Below are 18,857 nucleotides of genomic sequence, written 5' to 3' on the forward strand. Positions count from 1 at the left end.
TAAGTTTGAAATGCATATCAGTCTCCCTTTAATTCTTTGTTAGCAATCCAAAAAATTTATATATGAGAAATTTATATATGAGAAAGGGACATGGTGGCTCAGTGGGTTAGGAGGCTGAGCTTGTCGATCAGAAGATCCGCAGTTTGACAGGTCGAATCCTGAGTGCCGCATAACAGATTGAGCGCCTGTTACTCGTCCCAGCTTCTGCCAACCTAGCAGTTCGAAAGCACATAAAAATGCTAGTAGAAAAATAGGGACCACTACGGTGGGAAGGTAACAGCGTTCTGTGTGCCTTTGGCGTCTAGTCATGCTGGCCACATGACCATGGAGACGTCTTTGGACAAACGCTGGCTCTTCAGCTTTGAAACGGAGATGAGCACCGGCCCCTAGAGTTGGAAATGACTAGCACGCATGTGCGGGGGAACCTTTACTTTTACTGTATATATAATGGTTATCAGTGCATAGTACAAAGATACTTCCAGTGGCTTCTGCCTTTTACAATCAACCATCAACAGTAAAGGAATAAGCAATCAAGAAAAATGCCATAGACTGTACTTGGTAAAATAGTCATGAAAGCTCTGGAAAAGATATTCAAATGCTGTGATATCTTATTTACTGACAAAAAGCACAGTGGTATTTCCTGTTACACTCCATGGAAGTGAAAATTGAAGAAGCAGAATAGGAAAAGTATTGACAATTTTAAACTTTGGCGTTGGAGAAGATTCTTGAGAATGCTGTGGACAGTCACAAAACAAACCATTGAACAAGTCAGTTCGAATTCTCACTTGATGCACAAATGATCAAGCTCAAATTATCCTACTTCAGAAACATTATGTGGAGATCTAGCTTTCTAGAGAATGCTCTGGGTGAAAGGAAAGAGAAGACGATGACCAGCAGTGAGGTGGGTGGACTCATTTATAATGGAGGTTGGTACAGTGTTGAAATACATTGAAGACCAGGCTAGGAACAAATCATCATGTGGAAAATCTGTGTGGTTGCTAAGAATAGACACTGACTTGATGGTAACTAATCAATTAAAACAAAAAAGGTAAACATTTTGTTATCCAGAAAAATCTAGTCTTCTTTTACTCCGGATAGGCTTCTATGATTTTGACAAGCAGAAAGTCAAAAACTGAATGGGAGTTAGTAGGAAAATGGAAATACTTGGCTTTTGGACTCTTTTCCATAATAACAATAGCAATAATGATAATGATGATGATGATGATGATGATAATGATGGTGGTGGTGGAGGTCATCTAGTCCAACCCCCTGCTCAGGCAGGAAACCCTATACCATTTCAGACAAATGGCTGTCAAATCTCTTCTTAAAGACTTTCAATGTTGGAGCATTCACAGCTTCTGGAGGCAGATTGTTCCACTGGTTAATTGTTCTAACTGTCAGGAAGTTTCTCCATAATTCTAGGTTGCTTCTCTCTTTGGTTGCTTCTACTTCACCTGACATGATTGTCATTTAATATTAATCTATTGCTTCTCCTGTAGAATATCCCAGTGAGAGTGATCCTCCCAATTTGCTATCTTAAGTATATGTGGACCTGAGTACTATGATGTGGAATGCAAATAACATCTCGAAATTTAGTTTTGAGTCAAAACAGAGTTAATACATTGCTTGAGGCTTTATAGCAAAATCCTCTCTGCTCCCAGAATGATTCCATTACTTGAAATATTTTTCTTGACTGGAATCGTATATCAGATTCAGTTAGTTTTCCAGTAATTACAGCTAAGTGTAACCCAGTCAGTTCTCTGTTGCTTGTGTGTTCTCCCTTCCCCATGAGTCTTTTGTGATATTGCCAAGAATTGTCTAAGGCTGTTTGTTTGGATTTTTTCCCTACATGCAACTATGTCTGGACTCAAAGCTGGAAGGTTTTGCAGACATCATTTGTACTTCCCAGGACTTGGCTTAAACACAATCTTGAATTTAATAACCAGCTCCAGAACAGAAGCAGATACTCCATAAATCATTTTAATAGAGAATCAGAATATTATAACCATTTATTTTTAGCCTAACTTACTCATAGATGAGAAAATTTTGAATGTGTATGTATTATTATTGCATCTGAATATGAACACATGTATCTTGTTACCAATAAATTCATGTAATGTTGGTGACCAGCATAAATATGCACATTATTCTATTTGTAGAAACATTCCTACAAACATTCTCTTGTGTCCACGAGGGATTAAAAGGGAACAATTGCTGAAATGTACATCACAATATCATGATGCAAACCTTTTTTTTAAATTTTCATAATGACATCAGATAAAAGTTCATCAAGGATTAATTAATTATTGTCACAATGCATGTGTTGTCATTTTGAAAAGCTCTTGGCTTGATTGCTTATTCTCTATGTACTTTGAATCTCCAGCCACATATGAATAGTTGTTCTGTGATTTATAGGGATTCTACTGGTTTGGGATTTTTGAAGACTTGATTTGTTTTTGTATAGAAGTTTATGCATATTGGTTTGAATCCATATGTTTATATTATACTTACTTTGCATGCCTAATATTAACAAACCTAGGTACAGTAATAACTGTACTCAGCATGTGGTCCTCAATGAAACCACATCTACATGGAGGGAAGTATGTAGTGGGGTGCCCCAGGGCTCTGTTCTGGGCCCAGTGCTCTTCCAAATCTTCATCAACGATTTGGACAAAGGGATAAATGGGGAACTCATCAAATTTGCAGATGACACCAAGCTGGCAGGAACAGCCAACACTCCAGAAGACAGGCTTAAGATACAGGAGGATCTGGACAGACTTGAACACTGTGTGCTATCTAACAAAATGAAATTCAATGGTGAAAAAAGTAAGGTTCTACATTTAGGCAAGAAAAATCAAATGTACAGGTATAGTATAGGGGGTACCTTGTTCAATAGTAGTAACTGTGAGAGGGATCTTGGAGTCCTAGTGGACAATCACTTAAATATGAGCCAGCAGTGTGCTGCAGCTGCCAAAAAAGCCAACACAGTGCTAGGCTGCATTAACAGAGGAATAGAATCAAGATCACGTGAAGTATTAATACCACTTTACAATGCCTTGGTAAGGCCACACCTGGAATACTGCATCCAGTTTTGGTCACCATGATGTAAAAAAGATGATACTCTAGAAAGAGTACAGAGAAGAGCAAAAAAGATGCTTAGGGGACTGGAGACTAAAACATATAAGGAACAGCTGCTGGAATTGGGTATGTCTAGTTTAATGAAGAGAAGGACGAGGGGTGACATGATAGCAGTGTTCCAATATCTCAGGGGCTGTCACAAAGAGGAGGGACTCAAGCTATTCTCCAAAGCTCCCAAAGGCAGGACAAGAAGCAACAGATGGAAACTAATCAAGGAGAGAAGCAACCTAGAACTAAGGAGAAACCACCTGACAGTTAGAACAATTAATCAGTGGAACAACCTGCCTCCAGAAGCTGTGAATGCTCCAACACTGGAAGTTTTTAAGAAGAGACTGGACAGCCATTTGTCCAAAATGGTATAGGGTTTCCTGCCTGAGCAGGGGGTTGGACTAGATGACCTCCAAGGTCCCTTCCAACTTATTATTATTAACAAGAGTGCACAACTTGAGTGAGTGGACTTACATTACTGCTGAAATCTTTTGTGTGGTGTTAACGTTCCAGTACAATCTAAAACAAACATAAATGATTTGAAAAATTATGGCATGTCAGTCATGATTTCACAAAGGACATAAATCATATCAGTGATTTGATGTCATGACATATGTATCTTAATTTTTCTCATTGTTCCTCTGAAGACATTCATGCCTACGTTTCTCCAAAATTTGCCATTTTTCATGTGACAGAAGTAAAGAATTAGGGAGAATAATTAATTTACTTTCACTATTAAATTAAATTTATTCTAGTCATCTCCACCTTTTTCTCTTGAGCATGCTTAATTTTGTGACCAATGGCTCAGGCATACTTGTCAAAGTCCAAGTATACCTCAGTGTGAAGATATAGTGGAAAACATAGTTGAACTTGAAAAGCATGCATAGTATTATATCGGTTATGGGCAATTTTTGACAATAAAGAATCTTGGATGTAAAGAATAACAAATTAATTATAATAATAGCCAGTCACTTAATTTGCCAGTGAATATTTGTTTAAAAGAGAGCTGTGTTATGTGTTCTGGAAAAAGGAAAACAGTTTTAATTAATACAATCCTGAAACAAAACAAGAGGATAGGGAGCACTCTGCAAGATGGTTGTGGTACCATATTGAGATAAACCAGATAGAAAACCAAAATCCAAATATGATACAGGAGGTCTGTGCAGAACAATTAAGATTTGCTTCATCAAAGATATTTTTTACCACAGTGACAAAGTAGTTTTCTTCACTGAAAAAAGTATAATATAATTTGCCCTGATGTAGCACTTAATGTTGTCCTGATACTTCCTGAGTACTACTTCCAAAGTCAGGAGAAGATTCTGCACAGAAACCACATTTGGTTAGAAGCCTTTTCAGGTGTTGTGAAGAACACACTGGACAAAGTAGAGTGATGTATCCTCCGGGATGGCTCACCAAAGCTTGGGCAAGTTGTATTGGAGGAAAAGAGTGCTATGTTCTCTGAAGCACTTGTCAAAAGTTTATTTGTCAAAGCATACCTAATTAAAATGACATGGCCATTTTGTTTTCAAGGGAAGGGAGGTGACTTAACTGCTTCAAGAAACTGCTTCAATGAAGCAATTTGCTTGAATATTCAAAGAAGCAAAGCATCTCTTTGAAAATATGCACTGCTCTATTGTTATGTATTGGGCTTGTTTGTTAACACCACGTGGTAACGGCTGGTAGGTTGCTAGAGCAGGGAGCTAGCTAACGGCTCCCAGCATCTCAGACAACCCATCTCCATCGCTGCTATTTGTTGTCCCCTAGGCGGCAACAGGTTGCTTCAAACCTATTGGCCGCCACCTAGGGGCCAAGGTATAAATTGCTGCAACTGCAGCCCTGTTCTCTAGTTCAGATCCTGCAAGAAATAAACCATGCTCTCTGCTGAACTTACTCGCCTCGTCTTCATTCCTGCGCAACGAACCCAGTACACAACATCTATGATGTAACATTTATTGTTATAGGAGAAATAAGAGTGTACAGAGAGAGAGAGGGAGAGAGAGGGGGAATACAAAGCATGCATTTGTGCATGACTGTCTGCATCAATCATTGTATTGCCTGCATTTCCTACTTGGTGGGTTGCAAAAAACCATTTAGGTAGCCTCTATATTACAGTCAAATGGTAGAAAACACCATCCTTTGCATAGATTGATAGTTTTTAGTATGGGCCAAATGTCTCTCCAGCATGTTATATTTTGAGAAGTCACAGAGGTAAATGAAGCTTAGAAGGGGATTATGAGCAAAAAATAATGATGATGATGATGATGATTGAAAATCTCTGATATAGATGACCAAAAGTGTGGATGAGTTAGGGCAGAGAAGATTTATTTATTTATTTATTGATGGGATTTATATCCCGCCCTCTCTCCCGAAGGACTCAGGGCGGCTAACAACAAAACATATAATAAGTACATAAATCAAGATAAAATGAAATTGAGAACATCAGTGCAATAAAAAATTAGAGAATTTAAAAAATGAATTAAAAATACTAAATATAAATTAATTAAAATGCCTGTCAGTCTAGGTCAGCCTGGTGGAACAGGTGTGTTTTGAGGCCGCGGCGAAAGGATTGGAGGTTTTGGGCCATCCGAAGCTCAGGGGGGAGCTGATTCCATAGGGTTGGCACTCCCACAGAGAAGGCCCTCCCCCTGGGGGTCGCCAGCCGACATTGCCTAGCTGACGGTACCCTGAGGAGGCCTTCTCTGTGTGAGCGTACTGGACGATGGGAATTTGTTCCCGGCAGCAGATGGTCCTGCAAGTATCCCGGACCTAAGCCATGTAGGGCTTTAAAGGTAAGTACCAGCACCTTAAATCTCACCCGGAGGGCAACTGGTAGCCAATGCAGCTCACGCAGGAGGGGTGTAATATGGGAGTATCGGGGAGCTCCCATCACAACCCGTGCAGCTGCATTCTGCACCAGCTGAAGCCTCCGGGTGGTCTTCAAGGGCAGCCCCATGTAGATGAGTTGATACATAAATTGTCCCATGGTTGCAAAAAAGAGTCAACTTCTCTTTCAGGTTATTTGTTTATTTTTATTTATTTTCACAATTAAAACATCTGTTTTCATTTACTGCAGTGTTATATTTTGTCTTTGCTGGTGGCTTGGATTGTTGGCGCAACTTATTATTACAAATGCCATCTTTCCTCATTCTAAGATGGTTTCTAGTTTCTATTCCTTTGTCCAGTCTTGTTAACTTTTCCAGTGTACACTGTATAGCCAGGTTTGCCATGACACGATTATTCTGTGCCTGTGCTGGTCATTTGATATCCGATTGGTTACCTTTGTTGTCTATAACTTAATTGTCTGCAAGTTAGTTGTCTACAAGTTTCTAGGAACCTAGTATTTGTTTTGCTGAGTCCTAATGTTCCAGATTGTTACTATCTCATATCTCAATACTTGATCTTGTCTTCAGTTTGATATAAAATGTTTGCCTTCTTTTCATGCTTTTAGCTCTATATTGCTTCAAAATATTTCAGTCTTTTCATAGAGCTGTAAAATATCATTTTAGGCTATCAAGTTCAATTCTTGAATCATTTCATGGACTAAGCTAGCCCTCCACAGGTTGTGTCTTTGTATGAGTTGCCATTGTATGCAAAGATGAGTCACCATTCACAACCACCTTTCTCTTTGTGTTACAGAAAATGCCAGTGAGGAAAATTCCCTGCAAAGCCAATGCTCCTTCTGGATCTTTTTTTGCACGGGATAATACAGCAAATTTCCTATCCTGGTGCAGAGATGTGGGAGTGGATGACACTTGTCTCTTTGAATCTGAAGGCTTGGGTATGTATCACCCAGTAACATGAGGCACTTTTTAGCATATTGCACTGTATGCCACATATGTTTTTAATGATTTTCATGGGATTTAATCAGTCTTTTGTGAGGTGAGGTCACATTCTGTTTCAAAAAATAATTATATCGAAGTGGCATGTCATTATTCCTCCTTATTTTTTTTTTACAGAACTCAATAATTTATAGTTTCCTTACTTTTGGAATAACGTGTATTATTTTTAAGGGCATAATAATAATATCAGAATTTCGAAGAAAATAAAGGCATTTCAAGAAATGGGTTAAAAAAAACAACAACTTGATTCAGGTCTGTTGTATTTTAGATTGTAATCTGAATAAGTCTTCCACACCATTTTGATGCCCACAGCTTCACAACAGATATTTTTAATTTCTTGTTAAGTACACTTGCTGAATAGACCAGTACTCTCTGCAACTGGCTACTTGGAGATTACAGAAAATTAAAATGCTGCTGTAACTTCTGCCGTTGTCCCTCAGATATTCCAGAGGATGGGAATTGGTGGCAAGGCATGATGGTATCTACAGTAGGAAAGGTGGGGCAGCTCTGAGAAGCTAAATGGGACAGGGCAGAAGTTCTTTCTCTCAGAAAACTTCACCTTGTAATTCCAAAGGAAACATAATTTTATCTGGAACAACAGCTAATCAACTGTGAATCAGCATTCAGAACTCAACTGTCCCACTTTGCTAAGACTTCTGCAGAACCTTAAGGCTGAGATACAGCACTGATCTCACGCTGGTGCAGCTATTGAATGTGGAAGGATCTTTACTTAGATGTCAATTTGATACTCATTCATTTGGGAGGTTAATACATCGATTATCTTGACTACATTGTATGATTGCTAGGCAGGAAAGAAAAAAATGAATGATGTAATTGTTATATTACTTCAAAACATAGGAAATATGTCAGCCTGGCCATCATCGCTTTCCTTCAAGCTTGCTGACAGCTGCCATGGAAATGGGGGGGGAGAGGGAACAATGGGCATTTGGGAGGGGAAGCAAGCAGGAGGTGGGATAGTGAAATGCTAGGAATAACTGGGGAGAATTGAACATGGAATACAGAGAGGCCAAAGGCGGCTATCTCACATCTTCAAGGCCAACTGTCCTGGGTGTGGTATGCACAGTCACAGAGCACCTGGACTGGAGAAGTTCCCAAAACATCTTACTGGACAATGATTGGACTCTGTCTGCCTGACTACTGAGGGGGGTGGGCGGGCTCTGAGATGATTTTCAATTTGTAATTTTTGCACACGCTTGTTTCAGACTTTGCCTGACTTTCACTGCATTCAGATATTACCTAGTAAAAGCACCTTTTCTCTAAATCTATGGAGTCAGGGATTTGCTTTCCGGGGAATTGATTGGGGGCAGTCCAGGCAAAGTAATTGCATTACTGATTTTTTTTATAATTATTATTCTTTTTTGTATGTGCAGAAAGGGCAGTTTTCTCTTTATCTACCAGTTGTCTGCATAGGTTTTTTTATTATTATTTGGTGGAACATTTAGACAAGCAACCACTTAAATATATTTAATATTAGTAGAACTCTGGACATATTTATCATATTTTTCCCCTAAATGTTTTAGCCCCTAGATCATTTCTCAGTGAAAATTATTCAAGAAAGTGAGCAAAAATTCAGACTATACAATTCATTATGCTCAGGATTTTTCTATTATATATCTATACCGATTATTATTTTTCTAATCACTACTAACATTCTTTATCTACTGAGCTATGTAGTTTTTTTTTGAATGGCACTTATTACTGAGTTTCAAAAGTTACTCATTTAGATCTTAATAACTAAAGCAGACCCACAGTTTGGTTTGGGCTTCAATTGTATGCTTATAACTTTGTAGTATGTGAGTATCAATATTCTAAGATTAGATCTATTCTCCTTGCTACTTCCAGCTTTTTTTCCTCTGATTATTTGGCTTACTGGCCACAAATGTTTTGCACATCCTCAATAACATATGTAAAATAATGGCAAATCAGAAAAAAGATCTTAAACAAAATAACTAATAATCATTTGCTTCCTCAAATGATTCTTTTTAAAGTATCTCTTAATAAATAAGAAAGGAAAGAATAAATCATATGTAATTATTTAATTTTGACATAATAATAATAATAATAATAATAATAATAATAATAATAATAATAATAATAATAATAATAATAATAATAATAATAATAATAATAATAATAATAATAATATGCATACAATACCAAATTAAATATCAGGATCCTTCTGCCAACTATATAAATTTTGATTTTTTCATGTTGATATCATGAATGATCAAACATTAAGGACAAAGATAAAATTAGCACCACTGGAAAATTATTTAATTTTGAAATAATAATAATAATAATAATAATAATAATAATAATAATAATAATAATAATAATAATAATAATGATGATGATGATGATGATGATGATGATGATGATGATGATGATGATGATGATGATAAATGTATACAATACCATATCAGGATCTTTCAGTTGGAAATTCCTTCTGCCAACTATATAAATTTTGATTTTTTCATGTTTATATCATGAGTGATCAAACATTAAGGACAAAGATAAAATTAGCACCACTGGATAATACTTGCCAGCATTGTTTTTCTTTTATAAGATTATATGGCAGAGCTGTTCTGCAGCTCTGAGAACTTACTAAACTGCTTTAAAGAATTGCAGATAGTAGCTAACATCATGATTCCAGATACTTTGAAATTCCTTTTTGCCTTCCAACACACCTCATGCCTGTCACTTAATTCTTGAATCATCTTAGGAAATCCACAGTTTTCATAGTTAATAGCTACCTGAAATATACTTCATGAAAGATTGATGCACATTGTATTGATTTTTTTTCAAGTGCAGTTTAGGTATGTTTGATTATTGAGGAAGGAGATGAAAATCAAACCTAATATGCCAATACGTTGCTTTTCAAATGAAGTTACTATTAATCTACATGAAAATACAAAGCCAAAGTTGACTAATTTTGAAAAGTTAAGCAGTGTTGGACCTGGGTAGTTATTGGATAGCAGACCACAAAACAATTCCAGGGCTTTGTGTTAGTCTGGGAAAGTGATAAATCACATCTATGATTTTGCTAAAAATATCTACATGGATTATGCACAACATCCTCAGGGCTTGGAGAAATTTATTTTTTTAAAAAAATCACTTTTTCAACAAATGTAAAATTGGCTTGTTTATTTTTATACATAAATTTTTAAATCACTATATTAGTGTAAATGTTTGGCTCAAGTCATCTGTTCTTTGGTTAAAAAAATAACACATAAAAATCCAATTCTTTTACATATCCAGGAGATACAAATTGATGTTGCTTGTGTCCTTAAATTCATATTTAGAATTCAACTAAACATGTGATTTTAAAATTGGCATATAACTATTTTGAAAATAACAGGATGCAAGTACTCTTGTCTTACACCGATTTACCCCTAGCCATTTCATTCAGAGAAGAAGAGGAGAATCAAGTGATAATATCTTGTACCTTGTCTTGTGTCAGATTTGTATCCCAAAGGCAGTAGTTCAGATGAAATCCTCATCTTTGAAGTATTTGGTTCTCCTTTTCATTCGTACAACAGATCTCTTTTGATACAAAATTTAGGACAACTTTTTTGCCTCAGGATTGCATTTCAGTAGGCGATGAAGGGAACCAGTTGTTTGTTTGGAAATGAAATTCAGCTGTTGCGATGGAAGATGAGCCCATTGAATCAGCTGGACTATCATCAAGAGGCTTCTGTTTTCCACAGCTCAAAAGGTTTTTGAATATGTGTAACTCATATCTGAGTTGCAAATGATCTGTTCATCTTCTGTATTGAACCTCTTTTTCTTATATTTTTGTATGTGAGAATATTCTGTTCGCATTGTCTTCTTCGCTTTCTTCATTACTCTTGTTGATTACATTATATATATATATATATATATATATATATATATATATATATATATATATATATATATATATATATATATATATCGATAGCTGTAGTTCTGTTAAATTGTTTTTTAAACACACTGACATGCTAATGAAATAGCAAATTTAGCCATATTGCTCCATAAGAAAAAACCATGCAAACTGATAAAATGATAATTTAGGTTGGTAAAAGTATAAGCCATCCTTCAAAACAGTTTTCTTGGATAGTTAGAGCAGGGGTGTCAAACTGCTGGCCCACAGGCTGGATGCATCATAGCAAAACCGCGCCCATCCCCATTGCTGGCAATGGCAAAAAAATTGTGATACATCGTGATATGATACGTGACATTGCGAGTTCAACACCCCTGATTTAGAGCATTGGAAATTAAGTTCTTATAAAGAGTTAAATCTGGAGTTATAAATAATAAAATCATCAATCTTTAGAATGAACCAAAGTATTACAAAGCCAGATACATTTTTTGAGTTTCCCAGAAATCTTCATTAGCAAGATAAAGAATTCAACAAAGTTATTTTCACTAACTTTCATTTGAAGCTTCAAATATCTCTTCAGGTGATTGTTCGTGTAGTTTTAATTGATTGTAACCGCTTAATTTTAATTAAAAAAAGAAAGAAAAAACTGTAAGAAAAACCTACTAGGATAACTTATCTTGCCTACTATCTTGTTTCCCATAGTAGCCAATTAGTTGCTTCTCCTGACCATTCTAAATACTAAATTATATTACTTTTGATTGCAAGTAGTTGCCATGATTAGCAGCTATGTAACTAACATCAGATAATTCACTCTTTAAAATATCCAGAAGGTAAATGAACATGATTTTTGAAGTGTGTGTTCCATTCCTGTTACTGAAGATATTTTCTTAAAGGTAGTCTTAATTTAACTTCTGCTAATGATTGGTTTTCTACTCTACTGCAATCATCTAGAAGAGAGACAGATATGAATAATCACAGAAGTCACAGAAATAAACAGATACATTTACCAGATCATGGTAGTACTGTATAAACATTTTAATGACTTTACAGAATCCCCTTCCTCTCACCCATCATTTTAGCATACCATCTTCCAATGACATTAGAGAGGTATCCACAGGCTATGCATGATGATAGGGTAGTCCAAAGTAATTTATTTTATTGCTTGCTTTCCATCAGTTTCTGGGATTACAGTACAAGCAAAACTAAGCTTACAGATTAGTCAGTGACTTATGCTGGCATGCAAATCTCTGTACTAGTAACTTCAGAACATAGATACAAGAATTGGTCATAGATGGTATACCCAGACAACTATAATAAAACTTTTTTTAAAACACACACACACACACACACACACACACATATATATATATATATATATATATATATATGTTTTCGTAGATATATATATGCAAACCTTGTTATAGAACTATTCCAGGAGAACCATTTCTCCTGATTGTTTAGAGAAAAGAAGCTGTTTTAGAGTGAACATCTGTTCTTTCAGTTATATATCAGCTCAGTCATCTCTGCAGGAAGGATAATATTTAATTCCTTAGATATTTTCTAGGAAGACTTACAAAAAATAACATAAAATAGCCAATAGTGTTTAGAATACATTGTCAAAATGGAATTAAGTATAGTATCTATTTCTCTTCCATAGGGATTTTGGAGAGATTAGATAAGGAAACTATAAAACTGTTACTGAAACTAGTGATGGCTGAAACTGAGCATTTTTTTTGCATACTAAATCAATACCTGAACACTTCTTTTGTGTACTACAAATGCAAAGTCAAAAGGCTCTTTGTTTAAAAGTTAGAGATCTTAATGGCTTCAGACCACTGCTAGCCAGTTAACAGTGGCTGTGGAGCTTAAAAAATCTTACATAAGCTCTTTTCACGCAACCAGTTATATAAATCAAGCGTATACATAGGTGAAAAGTGGAGATATAAGTACATTTCTGCCCTTTATTTTTCCTGAATTCCATACCTTCAGCTGGGTTTCTGAAGGGGGAAATGAGCTAGCATTGCTTTGAGTGTGACCCTTTCTCCATAGAGTTTAGTTCCTTAATGAAACAGGGTACCACATTATCAGGAGAATTATAAATTACTATTTCTTTTTTGAATGCCGTCTAAATGTGTGGAAGTCAGGGGAGAAAAGATGGAGCCAATCTGCACATCTCATATAGCCAATTTGAAATCTGCTCACCTGAATACTCTAACCAGGTTCTGAAGTTCCTAAGATGAAACATCAGCTGGATCTGCAGAAGAAAACGCTGTCTTGTCCTTTTGATAATGTATTAGTAAAATACAAGTTGATGTCATCATAACTATTATGATAATCCCATTTAAGACAACAGTCCAGTTCTATCTCTGTCTTATCCCACCTCACTTATTTCCTGCACGTGGTGAATACTATAACGGCATTCATGGTTGCTACATGCATAATTAATTAATTAATTAATTAATTAATTAATTAATTATCTATTTATCTATCTATCTATCTATCTATCTATCTATCTATTTATTTATTTATTTATTTATTTATTTATTTATTTTATTGGATTTATATACCGCCCTTCTCCCAAAGGACTCGGGGCGGTGTACAGGGCAGTTAAAACACAATATACAAGGTTAAAAATAAATTAAATTAAATTAGCCCCAACAAGTAAATCACATTCTAAAAATTTAAAATCCCAATCCCTCAGTCCAGGCCGGCAAGCTCAAATAACCAAGTTTTCAGGTTGCGGCGAAAGGAGTGAAGGTCGGGAGCCATCCGGAGTTCAACAGGGAGCTGATTCCAGAGGGCAGGCGCACCCACAGAGAATGCTCTCCCCCTGGGGGCCGCCAGTCGGCATTCCCTGGCCGATGGCACCCTGAGGAGGCCCTCTCTGTGGGAGCACACAGGACGATGGGAAGTTGATGCCGGCAGAAGGTGCTCCTGTAAATAATCCGGACCCATGCCATTTAGGCATCATAATTCTTATGATGCGGTTCTAGAACTTATGAACTTTTTTTTAATCTTCTGTTATTTGGATCCCTTTGAAATATTTCCTTTTGTAGATGTGAATCAATCTTTGTCAGAGAACTTTCCCTCCCTCCCACCCCAAGATATTTTTTTGGATTTTTTTTCCTCACCTCTTCAGAAAAAAAAAAATTGCTGTGGAGAATTTTCTTCTCCTGTTTGTTGATTACGGTCTTTCCCCTAAAGTGAATTCGGTAGCTCCCAGACAAACTGCCTTTTCTTGAAATGACTTGTCAAAGAATGGTTACCTGCTTGTTGATGTCTACTTTAGTTCTCTTTCAGCATCAACCACCTTTTTAAAAAGCTGCTGATATTTTTTCATCAAATTGTACTTTCTTGGATGTATATGCTACATTTGGTTTTTAATATACTACAATTATATTTTTGCATTTATATTTTGCTTTCCTTATATAAGCTACTGAGTAAATATGAATTGAAGGATGATATAAGAAAAAAAATAGCTGGGTTTCAATCAGCTATTTCATTACATGAAGTTCTTTTCTCTAGCTTTTTTTTCATCTTTTCAGTACCCTTTCAGTAGAGGACTAAATAAATCAATGGCAACTTAATATCCTTTGACAGATTAAGTTCTCCATCTGGAAATTATGTAACAGAAAGTCTCAGTTGTTTTGGTTTTGTATAGTACTCCATCTTCAATTTATAATAGTAGAATAAAACCTAAAGTGAATCTTCCATAGTTGAGTTAGTTCTTTCAAAGAGCAAAACTAAAAAGGAAAAGTTTTCAGTATATTACTTTACCAAACCATTTCCTTGGTTATCATCTGAGTGATAGAAACCTGATTAAAATCATTTCCTTAAATGTATTTCATTATCTAGCAACTGAACAATTTAATAAGATGTTCCCTTCTGTTTTACCTTACTCCTTGCTAAACCTATATTAAAGAGATAACTTGATTACCTTTGGGTGTTTGTTTAAATGAAGGAATAGCTTATATTCCTTATATATATTTCCCATTACAGTGCAAATACTAGCTGGAGGAAAAAAAATAAAAAATTATGCTAGACAGTATTCAGTGATGCCGTGAAATATGTTCTTGTTTGACATTACTGAAAACATGTTGTTTGCAATGATTTATGGAAAACTTCATGACTCTATGGCTCTAGCACTCTGGCAGTTGCCAAGGCAACTCAGCCTTTTCATGAAAAGATATGAAAAAAGCATGTAGATGGGTATTGGGCATAGAAAATGCTTGTTTTAATTCCTCTTTTAGTTCCTGTCTCATTTCCCATATTGTCTTTATTAATCTAATTCTTTTCAACAGCCTTGTCCCAAAGTAACTAATAGATGGAAGAAAAGGGAGGTTAAGTGATAAATCTCTGAATGATTTTGCAGTAGATTTGTAAGAGGCTCTTGTTTCCAATAATTAACCCATGGCAAGTTAGGGCTGCCATTATGTTGATCATTTATATCATTGTGCCAAGGTTTCCCACTTGCAAGATATGAATGTTAATGGCTTCAAATGATTATATATTTATGCAAGGAATTTGAAAGGTTGAGGTTAGAATCCCTGCTGTTAGATGCAGGCTTATGCTATAGCTGCTAGGATCGGAAAACAAACAGTCCAAGTTGTCATATAATATAATATTATATTACGGTATATAAAATATGCACTGCGCAGGAAGGAAAAAGAAGCACAAAAATTGAATTGTACTTCATTTTAAATAGGGCTTGCATTCTATTTTTGGCAATTTCCAGATTTTTTTTTATTTAATGTCATTTCTATTATTTTTTAAATAAATCTACTTGTCAAAACCACGTCATTCTAGAATCCCTGCTGGCCTGGCTTTTACTCTAGAAGAGGCAAGGAAAAGTCTGACACCATCCATACAGTATACAAGTAGCCCTCGACTTACATCCATTTGTTTAGTGACTGTTCATAGTTACAGCGGCACTGAAAAAAAGTGACTTACAACTGGTTCATGCACTTAAAACTGTTGCAGCAGCTTTCATGGTCACATGATCAAAATGTGGTTGCTTAGTAGCCAGTATGTATTTACATTAGTTGCAGCATCCTGGTGTCATAAGGCCAAGACAAGGAATAACAGATGGAAACTGATCAAGGAGAGATTCAACCTAGAAATAAGGAGAACTTTTCTGTCAGTGAGAACAATCAACCAATGGAACAGATTTCCTGCAGAGGTGGTGGAAGCTTCATCACTGGAAGCTTTCAAGAAGAAACTGGACTGCTATCTGTCAGAAATGGTGTAGGATCTCCTGTTTGGGCAGGGGGTTGGACTAGATGACTTACAAGGTCCCTTCCAACAATTCTATTCTATTCTATTCTATTCTATTCTATTCTATTCTATTCTATTCTATTCTATTCTATTCTATTCTATTCTATTCTATTCTATTCTATTCTATTCTATTCTATTCTATTCTATTCTATTCTTCTATTCTATTCTATTCTATTCTATTCTATTCTATTCTATTCTATTCTATTCTATTCTATTCTATTCTATTCTATTCTATTCTATTCTATTCTTTACAACCTTTACAGCCATTTTCCAGCAAACAAGGTCAATGGAAGGGGAAGCCAGATTTGCCTAACAACCATGCAAATAACTGCAGTGATTTGCTTAACCACGGCAAAAAAAAAAGTTTGTAAAATCAGATACAACTCATTTAACAACCACCTTGCTGAACAGTGGAAACACTGGACTCAGTTGTGGTTGTAAATCAAGGACTATTTATTTATTTATTTATTTATTTATTTATTTATTTATTTATTTATTTATTTATTTATGGGACTTATATGCCGTCCTATCTCCCAAAGGACTCAGGGCGGCTAACAACAATAAAACACAATAATACAAATGTTAAAAATACTACCTGTATCGTTGTTGGGGTAGACCAGTGATTCCATCATAACCCCGGCCACTAATTGCATTTAGATCTACTTACTGAATCTCAGGGTTCTAGATTTCTCAAGTCAGAAATTTCCAATTATGCGGTAATGTTTGTTGCTCCCTTTTGTTTTCTTTCTGTGTTTAATATTTATATGTTCATATGTTATTTATATGTAGGGATGTAGGTCTATATATATGTTCTATATAGTATGTATATGTTGTATATAGTATGTTTACGTGTGTGTCATATATGTGTTCACTTTGAAAGCAGGCAACTAAATGTCATTTTTAATGTGTGTCGTTGTTCCCACATTAAAAAATTACAATAAAGGTTATATTATCTTATCTGAGAGTGATATTCAATGTATGCCTCAATTATGAGAGAAGTAGATTCACGCATTCCATCAGTTAAGTACTTGCAAAGCAGAAGGTCATGCAGCAAATATGAGTATAACAGTCCTGTCTGAATTTAATTTCAAAAAGGCATTGGCCTCTTTTATGTTAATATCTCATTGTTGCTCATCTTGGCCTCTTAATTCTACCCTTGGGATAAATAATAGATTCTGAATATGGGCTTCTTGCTTGTTTTATTGACATTATGGATAATTCTGCTTATTTCAGGGAGAGAGAAAAAAGGGCTGAGAAATTGAGATTACTTAACGTGCATTGATACACCATTTAAGGTGAAGCTTGAACAGAGAAGTATAAAAGGCCCTTTTGTCTTATGATTGACATTTTGTGCCTTTATATTAGCCATGCCCAATTTAGAAAGTATGTTGTGCTTTTCCTGTCATAACACATGCTACAACACACATAACACTACTCAAATGAAGTGAATGTAACTCATGACGGGGTAGGAAATTATGACAGGTTCTACAGTATGTGCCATAAGCATAGAAATTAAAAGCAGTTGTAATTGCTTAAGTCAGAGTGGCTGGTTGTGATCACTGCCTGTTACTTCTATAGAATGTGATGTTTGGCCACATATCCTTTCAATTAGACAAATTACTTTATTTAAAAGATCTTTTGTGACCAAAGATGCAACTAGAATAATCTCTTTGCAGATTGTAGAATTGTTTAAATAATCAGGGCTTGTTTTCCAAATTGTTTCTTTTCAGATTGCTTGCATCAAAAGTTTGCTTTTCTGGCCAACTCATTCTTAGAGGCATTCTTTGGGTTTGTAAATGAGGTTACTATCAAATCACACAAGAAAGTTTGTTGTTAGGTGGGGATCAGAGAATAACTAGGAGCTTTCCCCCGCCTTCCCTTGTGTCCAGAATGTGCAAATATATGGTTTGGTTTGATTTGGTTTGATTTTAATTTGAATTGCACCTTGAGGCAAGGTTGAAGTTCCAGAGATATCCAGAGAAGAATGATGGAAGTAAGGAACTAATCACAAGATTTAGACTCCAACCTCACGTGTACACTCTCTCTCTCTCTCTCTCTCTCTCTCTCTCTCTCTCTCTCTCTCTCTCTCTCTCTCTCTCTCTCTCTCTCTCTCTCTCTCTCTCCCTCCATCCCCCACCCATGTGTGTGTTTGCATCCGTGTGTAACACTTTGTTAAAACATACCATTGGGCTTTCACTATGACAGACCTGAGAAACATTATAGGTTTATTTCACACACAAGTTGCAGCTTTCTTTAGAAAATTGAATGGGTAGGAAGTAATTGCATCATTTTTTTTCTATTTCATAAACTAACTCCAGAGAGACACCTATCTTTTCCTCTGACAGCGTTACATTGACATTTGCCCAGTAGAATATATTCCATGTGTTCCTATTCAAAATAATCTGAAGATTATATCACTGTAGCTATATTTGTCTATGTGCTGTGCAGTAAATGAAATAAAATAAAATCAAAACGCATATAATTTCCATGCCACTAATGTGGTATATATTTTGGCTGTTCTACATTGTGGGCTTTACTCTAGCATTTGTTCTTTATGATAGAAATGTCTGCTGCCTATGTAGTCTTCAGAAGCTTAGGTGATCTGACTGAAATGCTTTGATAGATGAAATGTATAGATTAACGGTGGTGATAGGGCATTCCGTCTCTTTAGACATATAGTCATTTTCCATTAGGTCCAGCTCTCATAATTGTTGACAAATTATGAGAATTCTTCT

The 18,857-nt window shown here is 35.8% G+C and overlaps 2 protein-coding genes across 2 annotated transcripts in view; one reads left to right on the top strand and one right to left on the bottom strand.

Moving 5' to 3' along the window:
- LOC308668492 (uncharacterized protein) overlaps positions 1–18,857 on the bottom strand; it is a gene marked incomplete at its 3' end in the record, with an annotated part of 620,085 nt that overhangs the window by 489,955 nt on the left and 111,273 nt on the right. The gene's annotated exons all lie outside the window — the stretch shown is intronic.
- GAS2 (growth arrest specific 2) overlaps positions 1–18,857 on the top strand; it is a gene marked incomplete at both ends in the record, with an annotated part of 117,512 nt that overhangs the window by 55,708 nt on the left and 42,947 nt on the right. The window contains one exon of the mRNA XM_081314877.1: positions 6,763–6,904. Within this exon, the coding sequence (XP_081171003.1) occupies positions 6,763–6,904 (142 nt within the window). The remainder of the gene's footprint in view (positions 1–6,762; positions 6,905–18,857) is intronic.

Source organism: Vipera berus (assembly GCF_964194415.1).
Source record: "Vipera berus genome assembly, chromosome: 1".
Taxonomy (NCBI): domain Eukaryota; kingdom Metazoa; phylum Chordata; class Lepidosauria; order Squamata; family Viperidae; genus Vipera; species Vipera berus.